The 22,503-nt window shown below is 36.8% G+C and overlaps 1 protein-coding gene across 4 annotated transcripts in view; it reads right to left on the bottom strand.

Moving 5' to 3' along the window:
- LOC137393833 (receptor-type tyrosine-protein phosphatase mu-like) overlaps positions 1 to 22,503 on the bottom strand; it is a 171,855-nt gene that overhangs the window by 65,672 nt on the left and 83,680 nt on the right. For all 4 annotated transcript variants that reach the window (XM_068080557.1, XM_068080544.1, XM_068080563.1 and 1 more), the window contains exon 12: positions 9,625 to 9,694. In XM_068080557.1, coding sequence (XP_067936658.1) covers positions 9,625 to 9,694 — 70 coding nt within the window. The remainder of the gene's footprint in view (positions 1 to 9,624; positions 9,695 to 22,503) is intronic.

Raw genomic sequence — 22,503 nt, 5'->3', positions numbered from 1 at the left:
GAGGTGCACTTTTGCACCTCATTCGTCGAAATATTTTCACAAATGTACTTCTAGCATTCAATAAAACCATGTCTATTGTTCTTACGTGTCTGTTTTATCGTCATTGTAATACTGTCACTTTTAGCACTGATATCTTATAACTTACAGTGAAAATTCGTCTAATTTTTAACCTTAGCTCGAAGGCGTACATATTATTGTCTGATAATCATGACGAGCCTGTTGGTCCCATGTGATAATCGAAAAGTGCTGCAGAAATTATTTGCGAAGTATTGGGTCACATGATCAGATTACGACTTGACGATTAGATCAAGCCGAACAAAACTGTAAAGTAGCGAGCATCTACATATATTTGATACGGGGTCTTCGGTAAAACCCGAAGTGTTTGTCATAAACTAGTGCTATGATAAGTTTTATATTGAGCTTTTTATTGGCCTTTCAATTCGCGTGAGAACATCACATGACAAGACAATAACCAAATGTAATGACTACCCTAGGACACTTATGTATTCGCCTCATCTAACTTTCGCGTTTTCGCGGAGTCATCCTCTCGCGAAAATTTCATGAGCGAAACTAAACTATCATAACGAACGAGCGAAAACGCGGAATTAAATAGCTTTGTTCATTGATACTGTAGAATGGAATTTTATAACAACATTTATTTTAACAAAAACGACCACTATAGCATCGTTAAAATATAAACCAACAAAATAATTTGACTGTCAAAAATTATTACGTTATTATTTTACAATTAATTATGATTATTTTCCCATTAAGAATGATTTATAATGATAGGAACTTGATGTCAATGCACACGCATTAGTAGCGTTATTATCGTTTGTTGGGGACATCAATCAATGCAGTGAGCACAGCAAGTTGAAAGAAAATAAGACACACAGACACTCACAGTACTACACAAGCAGCATGGCTCTGGAACGGTTTGGATTCACTACTGACACCTCTTCAATAACTTGTAATGGTTCAGAAGATGAGGCAATAGAGAAAGAGTTAGCTCTGATAAATAACACTAATAAAAAAGGAAGAGAAGAAGTTATAAGAACTGCACACTGTGCTAGTATCTGTAGCTGTAGTATTACTAGCAGCTGTATCATGTATGTATTTGTATACAACTTGTAATTACTGTAATAAAGATGTTCAGCAATTATTAGCAGCAGTTGAGTGTTTGGGAAAACGTTAAAATTAATACCTATACACAACACCGTTGATCGTTAAAATACGTCAATATAAAAACAAGCTAAATTGTGAAAAAACGTTAAAATTTTCAGCGTAATTAAATTCCATTCTACATTAGTCCAAGAAACAAATGGCAGCAAGCGATCAAATTGCATTATCGATCTCGGCCATACAATTCTACTTGCGGTTCACAATTACAAACTAGTCCCAAAATGAAAATATTTTCTTACCGGCGAACCGAACCGGAGGAATATAATTATGTTTGTTCCACTGCATTTATTTTCACGTCATTATATTTTCGCACTCATCAGAGTTGGGAAATTAAGTTGCAGCGAAATTTTACTCTGTATGCTACTCACGAAACTAAATACTAGCGAAATCTAAGTGTCCTAGGGTACGTCAGAGAAATAAAGATATTGCAATCTATGGCGGCTTTTCGTTTTTGAGCTTTTAAGAGCTTGTAATCACATTTCCACATATTTGGCACCTACAGCACAACAGAATAAGACATGGTGAATCTTTTGATACCAAATAACTGTAATGTGAATTTTGTTGCAAGTCAACCTTTAAACCATAACTGCCACGAACAACTTTTATCGTATTTACTAGGTAAATCAGACACGCTGATTCCGATTTTTTATCAAAATAAAGATTGAGCCACTAACTTTCAGAGTAATGAAGGATTTTTTATAGCATTTTAATATCGGTCTCAAAAACAACACGATCGGCATAACAAGCTCCGCCCATAAATACTTGACGTAACCTAGCTTTTTAGGAACAGAAGTTACGTAGGTATGTTTAGACCGATTTAGAATAATAGAGATGGGCGTTTTAAAATCCATTAATATCTACATTCAGCCTTAAAAATAATATCAGTATTTTCTGAAAGGTAGATAAGCTATTTAGCATTGCATATTTTAAAAAGCGCGATAACAACGCTAGCTTGTGATAAAACCGCGCTTTTGGAGCTCATTTTTCTCAGCGTTCAGCCCATTTAAATGTCATGTAACAAGCTACGAGCAATTTTAATTAGTTTATATACCTTTCATAAAAAACTGAAATTATTTTACAGGCTGGATTTAGATAATGATGGGTTTTAAGACACCCATCTCTATTATTCTAAATCGGACTAAACATTCCTAACTTCCGTTCCTAAAAAGCTAGGCTTCGTCACATATTTATGGGCGGAGCTTGTGCCGATTGTGTTGTTTTCGAAACGGATATTGAAACGCTTTAAAAAAGCCTAAATGACTTTGAAGGTTAGTGGACTAATCTTTATTTTGAGCACAAAATCGGAATCAGCGTGTCTGATTTACCTAGTAAATACGATAAAAGTTGTTAGTGACAGTTATGGTTTAAGTGTGACAAGACTGCTAGCTATTTATAGTCATTAATTAGGCTAATACTTGACCTATGGCCTCAAAAGCAATCATGCATATATGCATAGATATGATAGTAAACCTATATCTATGCATATATGAGTCATGGAAACATAGTGTAGGAAGAACCTTGAACAGCTACTCATAATAAGACCAAGGTTGACCAGGTAAGAAGTCAACATTCTAATCATTTAAGTAAGCTCGCTCACTAGCGAGTCATAGAATTTCTGGCATCAAAAGCTCGTGTGCAAAAAATGGATACATATAATTGCTATGTCATTAATCCAAATTAACTGAAGTAACATCTAGCGGATGACGAACGTGGCTATTCACATAGAAGCGGACAACTCTTAAGCATCAGCCAAAGCATAGCGAGTCAATCTTGAGCGCTTTTACATTGGCTTGCAGAAGCGGCTCGGTGAGCTATAATGACACACAGAAAGTTATTGAGTGAAACGCTAAATGGCAATCACTGAAAATCAAGTGTCCATTTGTTTACACTTGAAATATAGAGCGTCACTGATCCAGGAACGGGAGCAGTAACTGCAGAACAATAGAGACAACTCTGGCCTGACACTGATGCTGATACCATCAACTGATTAAAATTATTAAAGACAACACCACAGCTCGCCGTTCTATCAGTCAACAACCCTCTGACAGGGATACTAAATCAACCACAACTTCCTGGCAACCAGATTTTGAAACCAAACAGAAATATCAAATCTAATCGAAGAACGAAGGCTGCAGACTCGGCGTCTGCGGAACGCTTAAGCCTGGTTTCCACATAGCAGCGCGATGATCGTACGCGATGCAGTGACCGTGCACAATGCGTTGCATCGGCTGCGATGCAGTGTTTCCATAGTGCACTTAGGCGCCATACATGCACCGGACAGGGTAGGTAATTTCCGCTTACTCTTTCGTATGGGAGACAGATTTGTTCGCAATATAAACAACATGGTGACACGCAGCCGGAGGCTTCTACTTTTGCTGTACCTCAGGAGAAAGATGCGCCGCCGTAAAATCAATGCACTAAAATAGTGCCTAGGAAACATGCATTTTGGATACATGGTTCACATAAAAAAGGAAACATCTTGGCCAGTATCATACTCCTTTTATCATCAGCGCTGTCATATGGAAACCAGGCTTTACAAGTTAACCTATTTATTCCTTGAAATATTATCGACTTTACATACAGAAGTGCACAAGAAAATGCTAAGACAAAACGAGCAGCGCCATCAGTGGTCGGTACACAATAGCAATATGTTTGCATATAGGATAGCATCTAACAATCGGCGTGTCAAAACTTAATTAGAAAACAAAGAGGTGTTAGTCGAAAGGCTGTTGATGATTAGATACCATGATTGGGTGCTGCTAGCATTAGATGCTCTGAAAAGAACTGCAAGGAGACAGACAGCCAAAAACTATACAACAGTGTCGGCGGATCAATATATTGATTATTCCTTGGAGCAGGATGAAGAGTTGACTATGGGCTGAAAGACTTCTATTTTCTTATACCGGTAGACAGTTATCACACATTGGGCTGCGTAGGGTGAATTCAAGGTGGTAATAGTGATAAGTAATAGAATCTGCTGTCTGCTGTGGGTTCAGCATGACCTTATTGTACCGATCTTGGTCATCTATGACATACCTTTCCGTGTAGGTGACTCATAGGTAGGTGTACTGTAGGCATGCATGGTCAATAGGGTATGGTAAAGGTCAATACATTAAATAAGTGAAAAATATACCTAGCCTCTAGTTTGACAATGACCCAGATTGTTCGAAATTGAGTAGGCACATTTGTGGTAATACAATTTTAAAGATTCTGTCCAGAAAATGCCGCTCTTGGAAAAAGTTGAGCCTGAAAAATAGACTCCAAAGCTGCCAAAAAGTAATCATAGCCTTACAAAACAATAAATACAACGACTATGTACCTCCGGTATTATTATAATACAATAAAACTAAAAATAAATGCTTGAAACTAAAAACATATGCATAAAACCCTCATATTTATAACTTTGAATTCTGTTGACCCATTGCCCTGTCATTGACAAGGCCGGTACAGTTACTACTTTTCTGTTCATCTACCTATGTGATTACAACATATGGAGCTGATTACAACAGATAGATACAGTGTTTGCGAAGAGCTTTGGCCAACAGACAAACAAGAACTTTAGGTTTAGCAAGGACAATCTTTGAATACTGAAACGAGACTAATAGCCATGTAAAACTTTTTAAACATTAAAAATGCAAAACAGACATTTGTAGACAAATGCTATACTGACACATCACCACAGGTACAAATATCGACAGCTATCTAAAGTACCAGTGACAGGTTGTTATAATACAACCTATGATCTGAGAGAAAGACTTTGTTTAACATGTGTTGACTAAGCACACGTCCTTTGCTCTCTGATTCAGAATTACTGAATGCGATCATTTGCATACCGAACACCCCCTTAGATAGACAATGCGTGCCTTTGGATAGGAAGCGCATGAATAAACTGAATGCCCAATCACCTAGCCATATGCTAACTCGATCAACACTAAAATAACCTTGCTCACTGCGGATACATTACATTTGATAAATATTTTGGCACATTAATGTGAATGTAGTTGTCTGATAGGCAATTTCACTGATAGTCATAGTATGTATGAGCCTGTTAATAGTAATCAATAATTTTAAAAAGAAGCATAGTTAAGCAGTCTAAAAAGGTCAAGCCGCAGACGAAATAAAAGGCATGGCGTAAGGCAAGAGCACATATCTGCCTTGCCATTACCAGTAAATTAAGCGCACTCGAGGTAGAACCCATCTATGAAAATTTTATCCTTGACATCTAATAAACTGTCCTACAGTGAAATAGAGTAACATTGCCGCGGTAACTCGACAATGGCTATTTCCAAGTAGTTACTGTGACATACCGAGTATAGAATTCAATTATACAGAACAATGTGTGTATAGCTTCACAATGCTCTATTTTGCTCACAAGGCAAAACTTGTTTGAAACTCGAACTACATAGGCATGGACATCAACATTTCTATATTTTTGTTCAAAAAAAAATTTCTATTCGACAATAAGGTATAATATAGCTACATTAAACTAGTCACAATACTACTGACTACATACAAAGAAGGACTCTATTTAGGCTGATAGTGATATTTCCAAAGACTTGATGACACAAGACTGCCTTGACGCGCTGCTAGAGAAAGGAAATACCCTAACAAACAAGGGTCTACAACTCCTGCAAATACTTTTCTATGTTCAAGATTTTAAAAATATGATTATTTGGTTTAAAATATTAAAAAGGCTATTCATGGAATGGTTCAAATTTAAATATCTTCGTGTCTATAAAATGATTCGATGAGTCGGTTATGCCAAAACTACAAGCTAAAATAACTGAGACCGCTGCATAGGTACAAAGTCATTGTCACTCATCACTGCGCACGCTAAGTGAATTTATCTACAATATTTCAAAAGTACCTGGAATACCTAACTGTTTGGGCATAAACACCGGTTTGGGCATAATAAAGAGGTGTTGAAAAATGCCCGTATTAGCATCAGCCTTACTGTGAAAGCTTTGCGAAGCATACTGAAGGCGTCTCACCGAGCGAAATCTTTTGTACTTGACACTCAAAGCAATCATTTTTGTAACATAAATTGAATATTTTTTAGTATTCGCATTTGCTGACCAGGCTTCACAGTCGTGAACTGAATTGCTAATGCAGATGAGAATAACCTCTTCTACAAAGCTTTTTTGGACATCAACACTCCTTGCTAAGCCTTGAGAGCGGCTGATTCAAAGCGGTTGCAAGTTTAACTTGCTATACAAGTTTAATTATACAAGAGAACTAGTTACTGAGGCGAGGAGTGTATGTAAATACCTAGGTATATATGTTTACACAATGAATATATTTGTATTACTCTGCATTCACATGAAATAAAATAAACAGTGCGGAAGAATGTTAAAGCTCAGCAGTTAAGAGAGGCGGAGGAGCCAGCTGCTCTATAAATCTGCATGATAAGAAACTTTATGGTGGACACGGCAGCCATGCTGCTCCAAGCGAGTCAGGTGACTAGTATGCAAGAGATTATGCTGACAGGCAAGTTCAGGCGACTAGTATGCAAGAGATTGTGCTGACAGGCAAGTTCAAGTGACTAGTATGCAAGAGATTGTGCTGACAGGCAAGTTCAGGTGACTAGTATGCAAGAGATTGTGCTGACAGGCAAGTTCAGGTGACTAGTATGCAAGAGATTGTGCTGACAGGCAAGTTCAGGTGACTAGTATGCAAGAGATTATGCTGACAGGCAAGTTCAGGTGACTAGTATGCAAGAGATTGTGCTGACAGGCAAGTTCAGGTGACTAGTATGTAAGAGATTATGCTGACAGGCAAGTTCAGGTGACTAGTATGCGAAAGATTGTGCTGACAGGCAAGTTCAGGTGACTAGTATGCAAGAGATTGTGCTGACAGGCAAGTTCAGGTGACTAGTATGCAAGAGATTATGCTGACAGGCAAGTTCAGGTGACTAGTATACAAGAGATTATGCTGACAGGCAAGTTCAGGTGACTAGTATGCAAGAGATTGTGCTGACAGGCAAGTTCAGGTTAATAATATATCTGACAAGCTGATAAAGCTGCTGCTAGCCATAGAGCGATAGTGGAAGATCGGCAGCAGGGAGAACAATTGACAGAATATAAAGATCGACAGCAGGGAGAAAATTGGGGCTGTAGTGAGATTAAGAAAAGGGCGTCCCTTGTACGCAAGGGCAACAGTAATTAGCAAGACAGCTTTGTTGAAAAACTGGCAGCCTGTCAGCTTATACAATTCAACATGGAGTAAGTACCGCAAAACCTCGTGATTGAGCGCCAAGGCGCTCTATTTTTCAACCCTTCCTCTATAATGGCAGTCAATTGGAGGCGGCGTTCAAATAGGGCTGGCTGTGTATTTTTCAAATGGCTCGTCAAAATTTTCGGAAGATAAATTCGCCTATAGGCCTATTTTGTTCTCTTTTTCCGGTAGACCAATATTAAACCTTTTGCATGCAATAAATCTGCTAACTTACCTTCAACTTGTCAAAGATCTCTTAATAAATATGCATTGAGAAACCGAGAAATACATCTACCAGTTGGTATTTATTGCTTGCAATTAGCCTGCGATGTAATTATAGCCTGTGTCCTGCTCTGCAATTTGTTAGCATTTTCAATTTTTATTTCATTCTAAATTTTAAGACCTATTTTTATTTTATATCTATATTTAGCAATGTTGCATAAAAGGTCATGGCACTCATTAATATATTTGCTAGTTTGCAGCCAAAACTAGCTTTTTATGTGCAGTAGAAGTGGAGTTATGAGCACCGATCTATTGTAAGCCGTGTTAAGATAGCTGCAAGGATGTTATTAAATGACCTGCTATAAATCTGCATATTTATAAGCTATACAATAATAATCTGTCAAATGATACAAATATATACTCATGAACAAGTAACATAAATGAACCATACTTATATTACATGCAGAGGCAAAAATTAACGTTTTTAAAACAAAGTATTTGCATCATTTGCTCAGATAGCTGCGTTCTGATTGTTGCTTTTGATGGAACAAACATCTCCTGGTTGTTCACTACCTTCCACAATGTTTTCTGACCTCAACTCTTCCTCTGCACTGCTGACCTAGTCGATATTAGCGCCCAAACAATCTTTTGGTAGAGCAAAACTTTTAAGCACAGCTTTTAGCGCAAAGGCAAGGCGGAAAAGTTTGCTCGCTAAACGTAACCTTTGGTCCGAAACTTGCAAACCGTTTTTATATACATGTTCTTCAAAGTCGTAAAACAGCATTTAAAAAAGAACTACTACTAGCCTGAGACAGTTAGTAATTCTTTCTATGGCGTTGTTTTGACAGTTCATCTACCATCGTAAATTTAAACCGTTATTTATACATGTAGGCTACTTCGAAGTAGAAAGACCACGTTAAACAAGAAACTGCTATTAGCCTGAGAGATGTTAATTATTTCTATGGTGTTGCTTTCAAAGTTCATCTACCAACGTAAACTTAAACCATTTTTTATGTAGGTACATGTATTGCGCTTCCATTCTAGCTAGCCATGTGTGACTTGCCATTCTTGCCTTGATATGTTCACACGTTCTTGTCTGAAAGGTTCCGTAATGTCATCAGAGAATGACTGCGATTAGATTAAATGACACATTTAGTCACGATCGACGACAGTGATTCAATCGACTTTCTAAAAGATTCACCTTGGCAATTGCAATAGGCCCTACTTAGTCATTGGTATACGAAGCTTCACAAGATCGACCTCTCTTTCTAATCAGATCCGTGATGTTCTCTTCTGAGAATTGTAATACCTCATTATAATAGTGTAGTGTAGTGGCTGTATTAGTTGTAGTGGCTACACAGATGTATTAAGGTGATGACTGAGAATAGATGGCTTAGTCTTGTGTGTTTGTTAATTGTCGAGCATATTAATTGCTTTGCGACGTTACAGCTACTTTTTGGCATAGTTGAGCCTATCTTTCAGAGTTAACTTTCTACCATGAGCAGTATTTATTGTAAGGCTAGATCATTCAAATAGGGACAATCTAATTTTTGATTTTTGCTGGTGCAATGTCAGTTAATAGCTACATTTTTATCAGTCATCCCAAGTATGGAACTTTTGTTGATCAAATTGGTGTCATGGACAGTGGCTTATAGAGTACAGCATTGGATAACACATGTTCACAGGTTTTTATTTGAGACGATTTTAATATAAAAGTTATCTTTTGTATAATACTTCTATCACACGCAATGCCTTCCCATAGGGTTTTTGCGTCGAAAATTGCTATTTACATAATGGATGCTGTTTTTAATAGTCTCACAGTCTTACAGAACCATAATTGTACTAATGCATATATGACTAGCAGTTGGAGCGAGATGATTGCAGTAGATCATGCCTGAGAGCAATTCCCACGAACCTTAATCTTTTCTACTGGCAGTAAATGTTCAAACCTGTGCAAATAGGTTGGCTAGGTAACATTCAGACAAGGATGTAAATTTGATTTCCTACCTGAAAGTACTGCCCTGTACTCCCATCGAGCGCTTTCCTCCCCCCAGCCTACCGAATTCTCAGCACGAACCTGTAGAAAAACAGAAAGCAAAATTTTATTTCACTCACCAGTTTGCTGAGAAGATATCCACTCAGCAGTTGTCAATGCTGTTGCCGAGGTGGTAGCTTGACATAGCACTTGGGAAAAAATCGCAAGAACAAAAGTTATAGCGACTACAAAGACGTTGGACGGCATTACAGCAATACCTTACAGGCATTTACCAGCCCAAAAGACGAGAATGAAATGCTATGCGACTTTCACCCGTTATCCCTCCCTACAATAGAACATTCAATGCTGGGCCACTACAATCGATGCACGATCGGTGTACCGAAGGCAAGTAGCGATGGCCTTTGACCCTACCGACGAACGTTATAATGAGCCAGTGTACACGACGATTAGTCAGTACGCGGCATTCAACCCTGGCCATGCGTGATAGCCCGTGTAACAGATCTACAGGAAGAAGCTAATCAGAGTGTCATTGCAGCCGGCTATTTAGGTATTCACAGCTAATTAAATACATTATCTGCCAACTCCAGCAGCGCAACTGAAGCAACTGAAGCAGTAGAAACCTTAAGGCTCTAGTACGTGCGGAATAGCGCTCCATACCAAGTTATGTAGGTCTACATGGCGTAATTAATTAAAATATGCAGGAATGCCTTGCAATCAGAACTTTGAATAAAGCTGCAGAAATGTACATGATGTTCTACAAAATAGTACATCAATTTGTTGTAGGTTATCCACGATTTACACTAGAGGAAATATTCACAGAGACTTCCGGCACACTCAGCTATTGGCAGACTGAGCAGAGATGATTTACTTATTGAGTGTGCTGCAGTTCTGAATTCCTCTGTACAGAGTCAAGTCAGGATAATCAAATGAATAATGAGCTTTAATTAGAGAAATTAAAAGCTTTGAATTCATAAAATGTTCATTAACTCAACTAGCTGGGTGAAAAATACATTTTATTCATGAAGGTGATAAAGAAATGGCTTTGACAAAATATATTTTATGTTTGTGATACAATTTAATATGAACAAGAAACGAAACGGTTTAAAAGGGTCATGCCAGCTGACAGGCAATGCAATTCAAATCCAGATACCACGGTGTCCAAAACTACTCTTATACAATCAAAACAGTTTTTGGTTTATTTTATATACTAAAATTTTTAGTATATAGGCCTAATATCTTATAATATAAGATATTAGGCCTATATACTAAATGTATACTAAATGACGAAAGTTTTAACTTAGCAGATTCTGACATTTGAGGATACAGAATGTATCATTGCACATATACAGTATGCAATGGCTGAACAAACAGATAGTCCAGAGCACTGATACAGGTGAATGTCTGATGATGAAACGGAATATTGTAGCATCTTTAATAGAATATTAGCTGTGCTACCCGGCGTTGCCTGGGTAATAAGTCTTTCATCAGAAAATTGATTAGTATTTAGCATATAACAACATATGCCATTCTAACTTTCAAACTACATACCATGAGAGAAGTGTTTTATGTAATTGAAATAAATTAGGAGAGAAAATAAAAACAACTGTAAAAGTTTCCAAACTTGTCAAACAACTTTTAAACTTCATACCATGAGGAAAATGTTTTGTGCAGGTCAAATAAATTAAAAAAACAAAACGACTATAAAAAGGTTGATGTAGATGTGAAATAATTAGCAAGTAATAGCTAAATTAGGTTGGTTTTTTATGATTACAATAGAAAATGATTCTGTAATGATACAATTAATACGAAATGAGAAAACAAAATAAAAATCCTGAATATGTTGAATTAATAATTACAATTCTTGCATAGAAATGCGTGTATATAAAAAAGGTTACTGTTTCACCAGAAGCTATCTATCAACACTTTGAATGCGACGATACTGGTACCTCTCGATACCGGTACAAATGTAAAAATGAGATAAGGTACTGTCTTTGTCTGACCAAACGGAGAGATAATGTTGAGGCTTTCCCACACAGACGATATAATTGTCTACGTGAGAAGAATTGGCCTTGACCTCAGATATAGTAATTGAACCTTACAAAAAATATTTCTTAACAGGGGCCTCGTAACGCTTATCTGCATCGGTGAAATAACCAGCGTGCGCTATAGTTATATCTATAGCTGGAATGACAGACATACTTTGAGAAATATATATATAGGCCTATACTAGTTGTACTACCCGACGTAGCCCGAGTATTAAAAATCAGTCTATATAAAATGAGAAGTAATAAGAGTTGCCTGCCACTTGCTATTAGCCTGGCAGACTGCCAATAGAAAATTTTAGTAAGCTAACTAATGACAATCACTTATTTACAGCAATCACTCTGCGTGGTATGCAAAGCCATTGGGTATGTGCTCCCATATAGCGACTTATATCCGCATGCTAACAACTACATGTAATTCTCTGTGGCCTGTTGGGTAGGGCATCGAGCTGGCGAGCAATAGGGTCAGAGATCAAATCTTTTTTGGTACGGATTCATCTATATATCTACTATAATATACTGTATATGTTATCCCACGACCAAACACGAGCGAAGCGATTGTTTGGGAGCTTTATGATAAATGCATATGCGCACACAACTCTCGAAAAATTATCCGTCTACGGCAGTTATCAAACCCTTGTACCGAAATCCCATCAAAAAATTTAACCATTTTTGTGTAAAGTATAATAATGATACAAAACACATACAAAGATATTTAAATTTATATGTTACCAAGTTGACGCAATATCCTAAAACTAACCCATCTAATCGGATTATACATAAATAGACAGATTAATTTGGCCTAAAATCGCAATAAAAACTTGACAAGCTTCTTTTAATCAAAATTAAGACCGGCCAACGAAACGCCGATAAGGTCGTGCGACAGAGAGTAGAACCATTAAACCATAACTGTCACGTACAACTTTTATCATATTTACTAGGTAAATCAGACACGCTGATTCCGATTTTGTACTCAAAATTCAGATTAGTCCACTAACTTTCAGAGTAATGAAGGCTTTTTAACAGCATTTTAATTTCGGTCTCGAAAACAACACGATTGGTACAACAAGCTCCGCCCATAAATACGTGACGTAATCTAGCTTTTTAAGAACAGAAGTTACGTAGGGATGTTTAGACCAATTTAGAATAATAGAGATGGGTGTTTTAAAATCCATTAATATCTACATTCAGCCTTAAAAATAATGTCTTTTCTGAAAGGTAGATAAGCTATTTAACATTGCATATTTAAAAAAGCGCGATAACATCGCTAGCTTGCGATAAAATCGCGCTTTTTGAGCTCATTTTTCTTGGCGTCCAGCCTATTTAAACATCATGTAACAAGCTACGAGCAATTTTAAATAGTTTATATACCTTTCATAAAAGACTGAGATTATTTTACAGGCTGGATTTAGATAATGATGGGTTTTAAGACACCCATCTCTATTATTCTAAATCGGACTAAACGTTCCTAACTTCCATTCCTGAAAAAGCTAGGCTTCGTCACATATTTATGGGCGGAGCTTGTAATGCCGATTGTGTTGTTTTCGAAACGGATATTGAAACGCTTTAAAAAAGCCTAAATGACTTTGAAGGTTAGTGGACCAATCTTTATTTTGAGTACAAAATCGGAATCAGCGTGGCTGATTTACCTAGAAAATATGATAAAAGTTGTATGTGACAGTTGGTTTAAGTTGTGAGCATTTCAAGAGAAAGTTGTGCACACTTCACCAGTCAATGGCATTGTCCAATTGCCGAAGGTTTCTGTAATTAACGTAGATATACTGACAAGTAATCGTTTCTTTTTGCTGATTCAACCGGACTCTGACATTTGGACACTTATAATGAGTACTTTGGTATTCCAACTGATGTCCAAAGCAGTGAAAGTAAAGGAAATGACGATATTTTTCTAACGATTCTTATAAGATTATTACCATAGATACATAAACTTAGATTGGCCAATAATAGCTATTCCTATCGGTTGCCTTGTCAGACTTAAATAGCATGACCTACCGTCATTGTATTGTACCTCATGCTTGACTGCACTGTTGTTAACAATGGAGCTGATGAGGAGAAGGTGACAAAATCACATTTATTTTCACATAAAACCTTCTTGTATACATAATTCAGCAAACTAAAGCAATTCTATGATAATATCTGATAACCACCATAGATTAAAAGTATAAAAGCTATGAATTGTTGCACACAAATCATGAGCCATCAGGGCTTTATTTGCCACCCTCTCCTATCTCCATTCTCTCTTTTCCCCTTCTCCAAAGAAGAAGTGAGAAGGGAAAAAGAGAAAATGGGGAAAGGAGAGGGGCAAATAGCCCAGCTACTCAAAGAGCCAGACCCTGGCTAGGTAAATAGGTTGTTGAGTCGGAAAGACTTGGAAAGGCAAAGAGAAGAACAAAACTCGCTCTTTAAATTGATAAATTTGCATAGCAGCGGCAAATAATTAGTCATGCAAATACTGATGTCATCAGCAAGTGATGATGTCATCAGAAAGTGATGATGTCATCAGCAAGTGATGATGTCATCAGCAAGTGATGATGTCATCAGCAAGTGATGATGGGCCTTCAGATCACTGCTAATCCACACAATTTCTAAAAATCATAATTTTGTTCTAAAATGAGGCTAGTAGTTTTGTCGAAAACAAAGAACTTGCTGAAATCCACAATAGGGGTTGGTCTAGTAGGAAGTATACAAGAATAATTCTGGCAAACACAAGGGATTAGTACACCAAACATCACTCAAAAGTAATAACATTACCGCTGTTAGAAAGAATGCTTGGTGACCTGCCACCATTGCACTGCAAGTATTAAAAAATATTTTCTTAATCGCGTTTAGTGTGAGTGAGAATAGGCAGGGGAGTGAAAGACTCTCTGGTGAGAACAATTTGCTCACCAGGTGCAATCATGCAGGTTCATTGACAATTGTGTGCAATTTGTCGTCCGTAATCCCGATTGAAAAAATGAGATTTCGAGTGATCAGAAAAAATAGTTACAATAATAATTTTAGGTTATTGCGATAAAAACAAGCTACAACTTATCGCACGGCAATAGCTACAACATATCGCACTGCAATAGCTACAACATATCGCACTGCAATAGCTACAACATATCGCACGGCAATAGCTACAACATATCGCACTGCAATAGCTACAACATATCGCACGGCAATAGCTACAACATATCGCACTGCAATTGCTACAACATATCGCACGGCAATAGCTACAACATATCGCACTGCAATAGCTACAACATATCGCACTGCAACAGCTACAACATATCGCACTGCAATAGCTACAACATATCGCACTGCAATAGCTACAACATATCGCACTGCAATAGCTACAACATATCGCACTGCAATAGCTAAAACATATCGCACTGAAATTGCTACAACATATCGCACTGCAATAGCTACAACATATCGCACTGCAACAGTTACAACATATCGCACTGCAATAGCTACAACATATCGCACTGCAATAGCTACAACATATCGCACTGCAATAGCTACAACATATCGCACTGCAATAGCTACAACATATCGCACTGCAATTGCTACAACGTATCGCACTGCAATAGCTACAACATATCGCACTGCAACAGCTATAACATATCACACTGCAATAGCTACATAGCATTTAAACTAAGAGTAGGTCTATGTTATTTAAAGGTTAACGAACAGCAGTATAAAATTTCTTCTATTTATAACAATATAATCATAATATTTTGTTTTTCGATAATGATTTTGATATTAGAAGAACAACAAACCAGTTTTGAAGACAACTCTGACTTTAAGATGCCACTTTTTCATAGACATCATATATATATCAGAATATATCATATATTCATCAGAACATCATAGACGATTCCAATGTCGATGATTAGCCAATGCGTGGACACAAGACAAAACATAAACATCATAGTCGATTCCAATGTCGATGATTAGCCAATGCGTGGACACAAGACAAAACATAAACATCATAGATGATTCCAATGTCGATGATTAGCCAATGAGTAGACACAAGACAAAACATAAACATCATAGATGATTCCAATGTCGATGATTAGCCAATGCGTAGACACAAGACAAAACATAAACATCATAGACGATTCCAATGTCGATGATTAGCCAATGCGTGGACACAAAACAAAACATAAACATAATATACGATTCCAATGTCGATGATTAGCCAATGTGTGGACACAAGACAAGAACGCTTCTGCTGGTTGCCATTCTATTACATTTTCCCTATTTAGTTGACTCGCCACACGTTTAGGTTGCTCAAAATGGCAGATGGTTATAACGTCAGGTTGGACCAGATTCCCCAAATACTGAAAATGTCTGAACTTTATTTACATGTAAATGTATGTACATGTATGTCGCGCATTAACTCTCGAGTGGTAGGCCTAGGTATAAAATTACACCAATCGGCTTGTGCGTATGTCTTGTAAAATGTGCTAGCAAAAATTCTTCCTTCATACAAATTTTAAAAAAAGTGTCCGTAAAAAGTAGTTATTCTAAGAGGTCATCTGTTTAAAACCTACCAAAGCATGCTCAGTTTTCATGAATAAGTATTTTGAATGAACAATAATTAGATAGTCTAGTTCAAACGCTTAGCAATTTTAATATAACTTATAGCATGGCAGCTGTTTCTGTTCGATATTTTACAAAGATCGCGAATCTTTCTGTCCTTTTTCAAGACTTAAAAAGCTGATAAAACTTGGTATTTAGTCTAAATTACACAAAAACATTATTCAAACCTTAATCTGTAATGTATTGTCAGTTAACCTTTAAGCAAACATCTAATAAACTAGAAATTCCCCTGTCATACAGCCCACGACCAAAGTGATATTGGAAAAAAGAAAGGGTACTGATGGTTGAGAAATGCAATATTAGCAGTCAAATGGCACTGCAGTGCAATAGGATAACTGCAATGGTAGCTGTAATGTACTAGGTGTGGGTGTTATTATATACAACAAACAGCAATAATGAAAGGAAAAGATTACCTATATGTTTATATTTTTCCCCTGCTATAGGAGAAATGCAATATTGGCCAATATTAAAAGTAAAATGCACTGATATTATTAGAATAACCAATATTATTAATATAGTAATAATAGAAAACCAATGCACAATTTTATTTACATTTCAAAACGTCATAGCTAACAATATCAAGAAGTTGTGATATTTATATAGATTTTTAGAAAATCTATTTAAAAAAGTGTTTGGTCATGACAAACAGCAATAATGAAAGGAAAAGATTATATGTTTATACCTCTCCCCCTGCAATAGGAGAAATGCAATATTGGCCAATATTAGAAGTAAAATGCACTGAAATTATTAAAATAACCAATATTTTTAATATAGTAATACAGTAATAATAGAAAACCAAAGCACAATTTTGTTTACATTTTAAAACGTCATAGCTAACAATATCAAAAAGTTGTGATATTTATATAGATTTTTAGAAAATCTATTTAACAAAACTATTTACAAAAAATAATAACATGAACATATTACCCATCATCGATGTGTTAGTGTGACTATTACACTTCAATAGTCATCCAAACTTATAATTAAATATTGTAATAATCTCATAAGAATCGGTAGAAAAAAATATCATCGTCATTTCCTTTACTTTCACTGCTTTGGACATCAGTTAGAATACCAAAGTACTCAAAAGTTTCCAAAATGTCAGTTACTTTGAAATCGGCAAAAAGGAAACTATTTCTGTACTTCTACGTTAATTACAGAAACCTTCGGCAATTCGACAATGCTATAGACTGGTGAAATGTGCACGTTATTTTTTCGTGAAATGCGCACGACTTAATGGTTCTATTCTCTGTCTCTCGGCGTTTCGTTTGCCGGTCTTAATTTTGATAAAAGTAAAGCTTGGCCAGTTTTAATAACGGTTTTCAGCCAAATTAATCTGTCTATTTGTGTATAATCCGATCAGATGGGTAAGTTTTAAGATACTGTCGACAATTTACAAAGACTTGGTAACATATTCGAGTAGGCTTATAAGTGTTTTGTATCGTTATTATACTTTAACGACTCTACAAAACGATGGTTAAGTTTGTTGATGAGATTTCGAAACAAGGGTTTGCGACGTTGTTGATGAATAATTTTCGTAAGTTGTGTGCACATGCATTTATCATAAAAACTCTCAAACGTTCGCTCCGCTTGTTTGGTCGTGGAATTACATATAGTCACAAACCAAATAATATATGACAGCGCCCATAAGCGGTAAAGATGAAACAATAAATTAAAACATTTAAAAGAACGAAAATTGTTAAGTGTTAAATGTTTCGTGCTTCAATATAATGATATGGTTAGAAAATCTTAGTATCTAAGGAGTAGGAGAATTAGAGGGTATAATTCGCAGCCAGCTTTTAAAGGTTGACTTGCAACAAAATTCACATTACAGTTATTTGGTATCAAAAGATTCACCATGTCTTACTCTGCTGTGTTGTAGGTGCAAAATATGTGGAAATGTGATTACAAGCTCTTAAAAGCTCAAAAACGAACAGTTAATCGCCGCCATCATGAAACCGCCGTAGATTGGAATTAGTTTATTTCTCTGACGTAGTCATTACATTTGGTTATTGTTTTGACACGCAATGTTCTCACGTGAAATGAAAGGCCAATAAAAGGCTCAATATAAAACTTCTCGTAGCACTAGTTTATGACAAGCATTTCGGGTTTTACCGAAGACCCCGTATCAAATATAGATGCTCGCTACTTTACAGTTTTGTTTCGGTTTGGTCTAATCATTTAGTCGTAATCTGATCATGTGACCCATACTTCCTGCCAAACAGCGCGAATTGTTTCTGCAGCATTTTTCGAGTATTCCAGGTGACCAGAAAGGCTCGTGATGTTTATCAGAGAATGATATGCACTCCTTCGAGCTATGGTTAAAAAATTTAAACGAATTTCCATGGTAGGTTTTAAGATATCGGTGCTGAAAGTGACAGCATTACAATGATGATGAAACAGACGCAAAAGGACAATAGACATGGTTTTATGGAATGCGTGAAGTTTATTTGTGAAAATATTTCGACGAATGAGCTTGCGTGAAAGTGTAACCAGAAGCCATCTTGTACAACCACGTCTCATTTGAGCCGTGTAGGAAAGATATTCTAATCTACGGCGGTTTCGTGATGGCGGCGATTAACTGTTCGTTTTCGAGCTTTAGTAACATTCCCACATATTTTGCACCTACAACACAACAGAGTAAGACATGGTGAATCTTTTGATACCAAATAACTGTAATGTAAATTTTGTTGCAGGTAAACCTGTAAGTAGCCTATGCAGCAGAGGTTTTAACATGCATCTTATAATATGGTGCTCCTTATATATTGGTAAATATTGGTATATACATACAGAAATAGACTACGAAATTGAGACTTCGCCCTATAATACTGTGCGCCCTACGGTGCAAAAAATGTGGTAGCTTTCTTAAAATTCAGGCGTTTCATACATTATGTAAGAATGTGCGATATTTACTATTTGGGTTATCGCTAGCGTTTTATGAAACAATGATGTGTATATACGCAGGCTACTAGCGCTGGGTATGCCATCGCTAGTAGGCTTTTTTGAGAAAAGTAGCCATCGATGTGCTACTTTTCTCAAACGGATATAGAAGTAAAATTTCATTAGTATTAAATGCATAGCAGCTAAAATACTTGCCTCCATAGAAACCATTACACCGAGTCTGAGTTTAGAAAATTATTTTTTGTTGTATCATCTTATGACCCACCTTATGCTTTTACACATGCTCAATGTTTGTAAACCAAAAATGCTGTGTTTTGGTTCTCATAACCATGAGAACCACAGCTACAAAATACAGAGCCAGTTACGCATGAACAACTTTTCCCAGAAGGTATAACCTGCATTATATGACCATAATCTTCTGCAGACTATACCCAGTGATAATCACTAGCGTTACACGCTATAAATTTTTGAGTTTCGGAGCTGTGGTTTTGATCGTAGGAATGAGGAGGATGTATTTACATGATACACAGGAGTGGTCGCACAACTCGCAATTATTCGCAGCTGACGAGTTTAGGTGCTATGAAGAAATTGTCGCACAACTAAGCATTTTCTATATTAGCTTGTTGCGTTTTTAGCTACAACAGGGCGCATATTTTATATCGCGGCTGACACTCCTAAAATGCGTACAAGGCCAAATGTCAATGGGTGTAGGAAATTTTTCTTTCAAATTCGGAGTTAATATTTTTTATTTCAGAGATAACATTTTTAAAACACGTGCATTAAAACAGAGCTGCGTAGAGATGCTGTAAGGACGTCACTAATGAAGACGATGAAAATCTAACCTCCGATCGCAAAGATTTGTGTAATAATACAAATATCGATGTTTACATGATACGCAGGACTTCGTTGTTGATACGATGTTTTCCAAAATACCCCCCTTGAAACGGAGGTTTGAATCGCTTCGAAGATTTAAAGATTCGACGTTTTAAACCATTTACATGCTATAAAGATGAAAAATACGACAAAACTTCGTAGCGTGTAACACTAGTGAATATATTACTTACGATGAAAATGAACCACAAAACTTTGAGACCTAAGGAGTGTAAATGAAAGATTAAAACTTATGACTTGCAGGCTTATACAAGCTTTTGTTAATGTCAACACATTGTAGAGTAATGAGCACTCTAGCGGTAAGTCTACCTGTTTGTATGATTAACTGTAAATGATATAGTGGGTAATTAATTATGGTCTCTTATCCAGCTATCAACAATCGTAGACAGTCACAAAATACAGCAGTTTGTGTGAGTGTGTGAGAGTGTGTGAGAGTGGGAGTGTGTGTGTGTGAGAGTGCGAGTATGTGTGAGAGTGTGAGTATGTGTGAGAGTGTGAGTATGTGTGAGAGTGTATGTGTGAGAGTGTGAGTATGTGTGAGAGTGTGAGTATGTGTGAGAGTGTGAGTATGTGTGAGAGTGTGAGTATGTGTGAGAGTGTGAGTATGTGTGAGAGTGTGAGTATGTGTGAGAGTGTGAGTGCATGCGTGTGTGAGAGTGTGAGTGCATGCGTGTGTGAGAGTGTGAGTGCATGCATGTGTGAGAGTGTGAGTGCATGCGTGTGTGAGAGTGTGCGTGTTAGCAAGTCCAAGGAGCCAGTCAGCAGAGCTAGTCTTTTATTTGAACAAGACAAGGAGGCTGTAAGGAAGTACATTCAAGTCGATGATGAGTGAGAACAGAATAAGAGAGCTGGTATGATGGATGCAATATGTAGTAAATATAGAAGTGATGCTAGCATACATGTATTTCAATTAGGTAAGCAAATATTGTCTGTTTGCCCACTTGATAATAGGGAAATCGTTTTTACATGGACAATAAAGACGTTGAACAATGAGAGCTACCTGATACCGTATCGCTCCTGCCCAGCACGGTTTCTGATAAACGAGATGATTCATTCTAACAAAAAATCAATAGCCTTGCCGAGCTTGACGCCTGGCGGCAGAAGCAGCTGCACGAATAGTATGTAACAGGAGAATATAACAGACCTCCGGCATACAAATATTGATGTAAAGCCAGATATCAAAACCTCATGACGAATGCTTGAATATTTGAGAAATAAAAAACCTTTTACATGACTTTTATTACCAATATGATAACCGGTAACTCAATAGATGCGAGTTAAGATAAGGAAAGAGTGATGTCAAGCAAAAGCCTCCAGAAATCTATAAATTTCGTTGTTTTACAAGCAACCAGTCACGAGCTAGTGTCTAACATACAACAGAGTTAACCCTGCAGGTCTAATGCATCCCAGCTGTTCACCGAGATGAAAGAGTGCAAGAATGAAGAATGAAGGCATTCATTGTGCATACTCTAGGAAGGTTTAAGACCAGCCTAGGCTTCCGCTATAGCCACAACTCAACGGAATCGAAATTTCAAGCATCTTGAACTGTGTAGCATATTTCGCTGACAGCAAATCGGAGATAACAAAGCAAAACATTGTCTACAAATATCAACTACCCTAGGACACTTATATTTCGCTAGTATTTAGTTTTGTGAGTAGCATACAGAGTAAAATTTCGCTGCAACTTAATTTCGCAACTCTGATGAGTGCGAAAATATGATGTGAAAATAAATGCAGTGGAACAAACATAATTATATTCCTCAGGTTCGCCGGTAAAAAAAAATTTTCATTTTGGGACTAGTTTGTAATTGTAAACCGCAGGTAGAATTGTATGGCCGAGATCGATAATGCAATTTGATCGCTTGCTGCCATTTGTTTCTTGGACTAATGTAGAATGGAATTTAATAACGCTGAAAATTTTAACGTTTTGTCGCAATTTAGCTTGTTTTTATAGTGACGTATTTTAATTTTAACGATCAACGGTGTTGTGTATAGGTATTAATTTTAACGTTTTCCCAAACACTCAACTGCTGCTAATAATTGCTGAACATCTTTATTACAGTAATTACAAGTTGTATACAAATACATACATGATACAGCTGCTAGTAATACTACAGCAACAGATACTAGCACAGTGTGTAGTTATTATAACTTCTTCTCTTCCTTTTTTATTAGTGTTATTTATCAGAGCTAACTCTTTCTCTATTGCCTCATCTTCTGAATCATTACAAGTTATTGAAGAGGTGTCAGTGGTGAATCCAAACCGTTCCAGAGCCATGCTGCTTGTGTAGTACTGTGAGTGTCTGTGTGTCTTATTTTCTTTCAACACGCTGTGCTCATTGCATTGATTGATGTCCCGAACAAACAATAAGCTACTAATGCGTGTGCATTAACATCAAGTTCCTATCATTATAAATCATTCTTAATGGGAAAATAATCATAATTAATTGC

Source organism: Watersipora subatra, chromosome 1 (genome assembly GCF_963576615.1).
Source record: "Watersipora subatra chromosome 1, tzWatSuba1.1, whole genome shotgun sequence".
Classification (NCBI taxonomy): Eukaryota; Metazoa; Bryozoa; class Gymnolaemata; order Cheilostomatida; family Watersiporidae; genus Watersipora; species Watersipora subatra.
The sequence above is the reverse complement of the archived record's forward strand: the minus strand, read 5'-3'. Positions and strand labels throughout refer to the sequence as shown.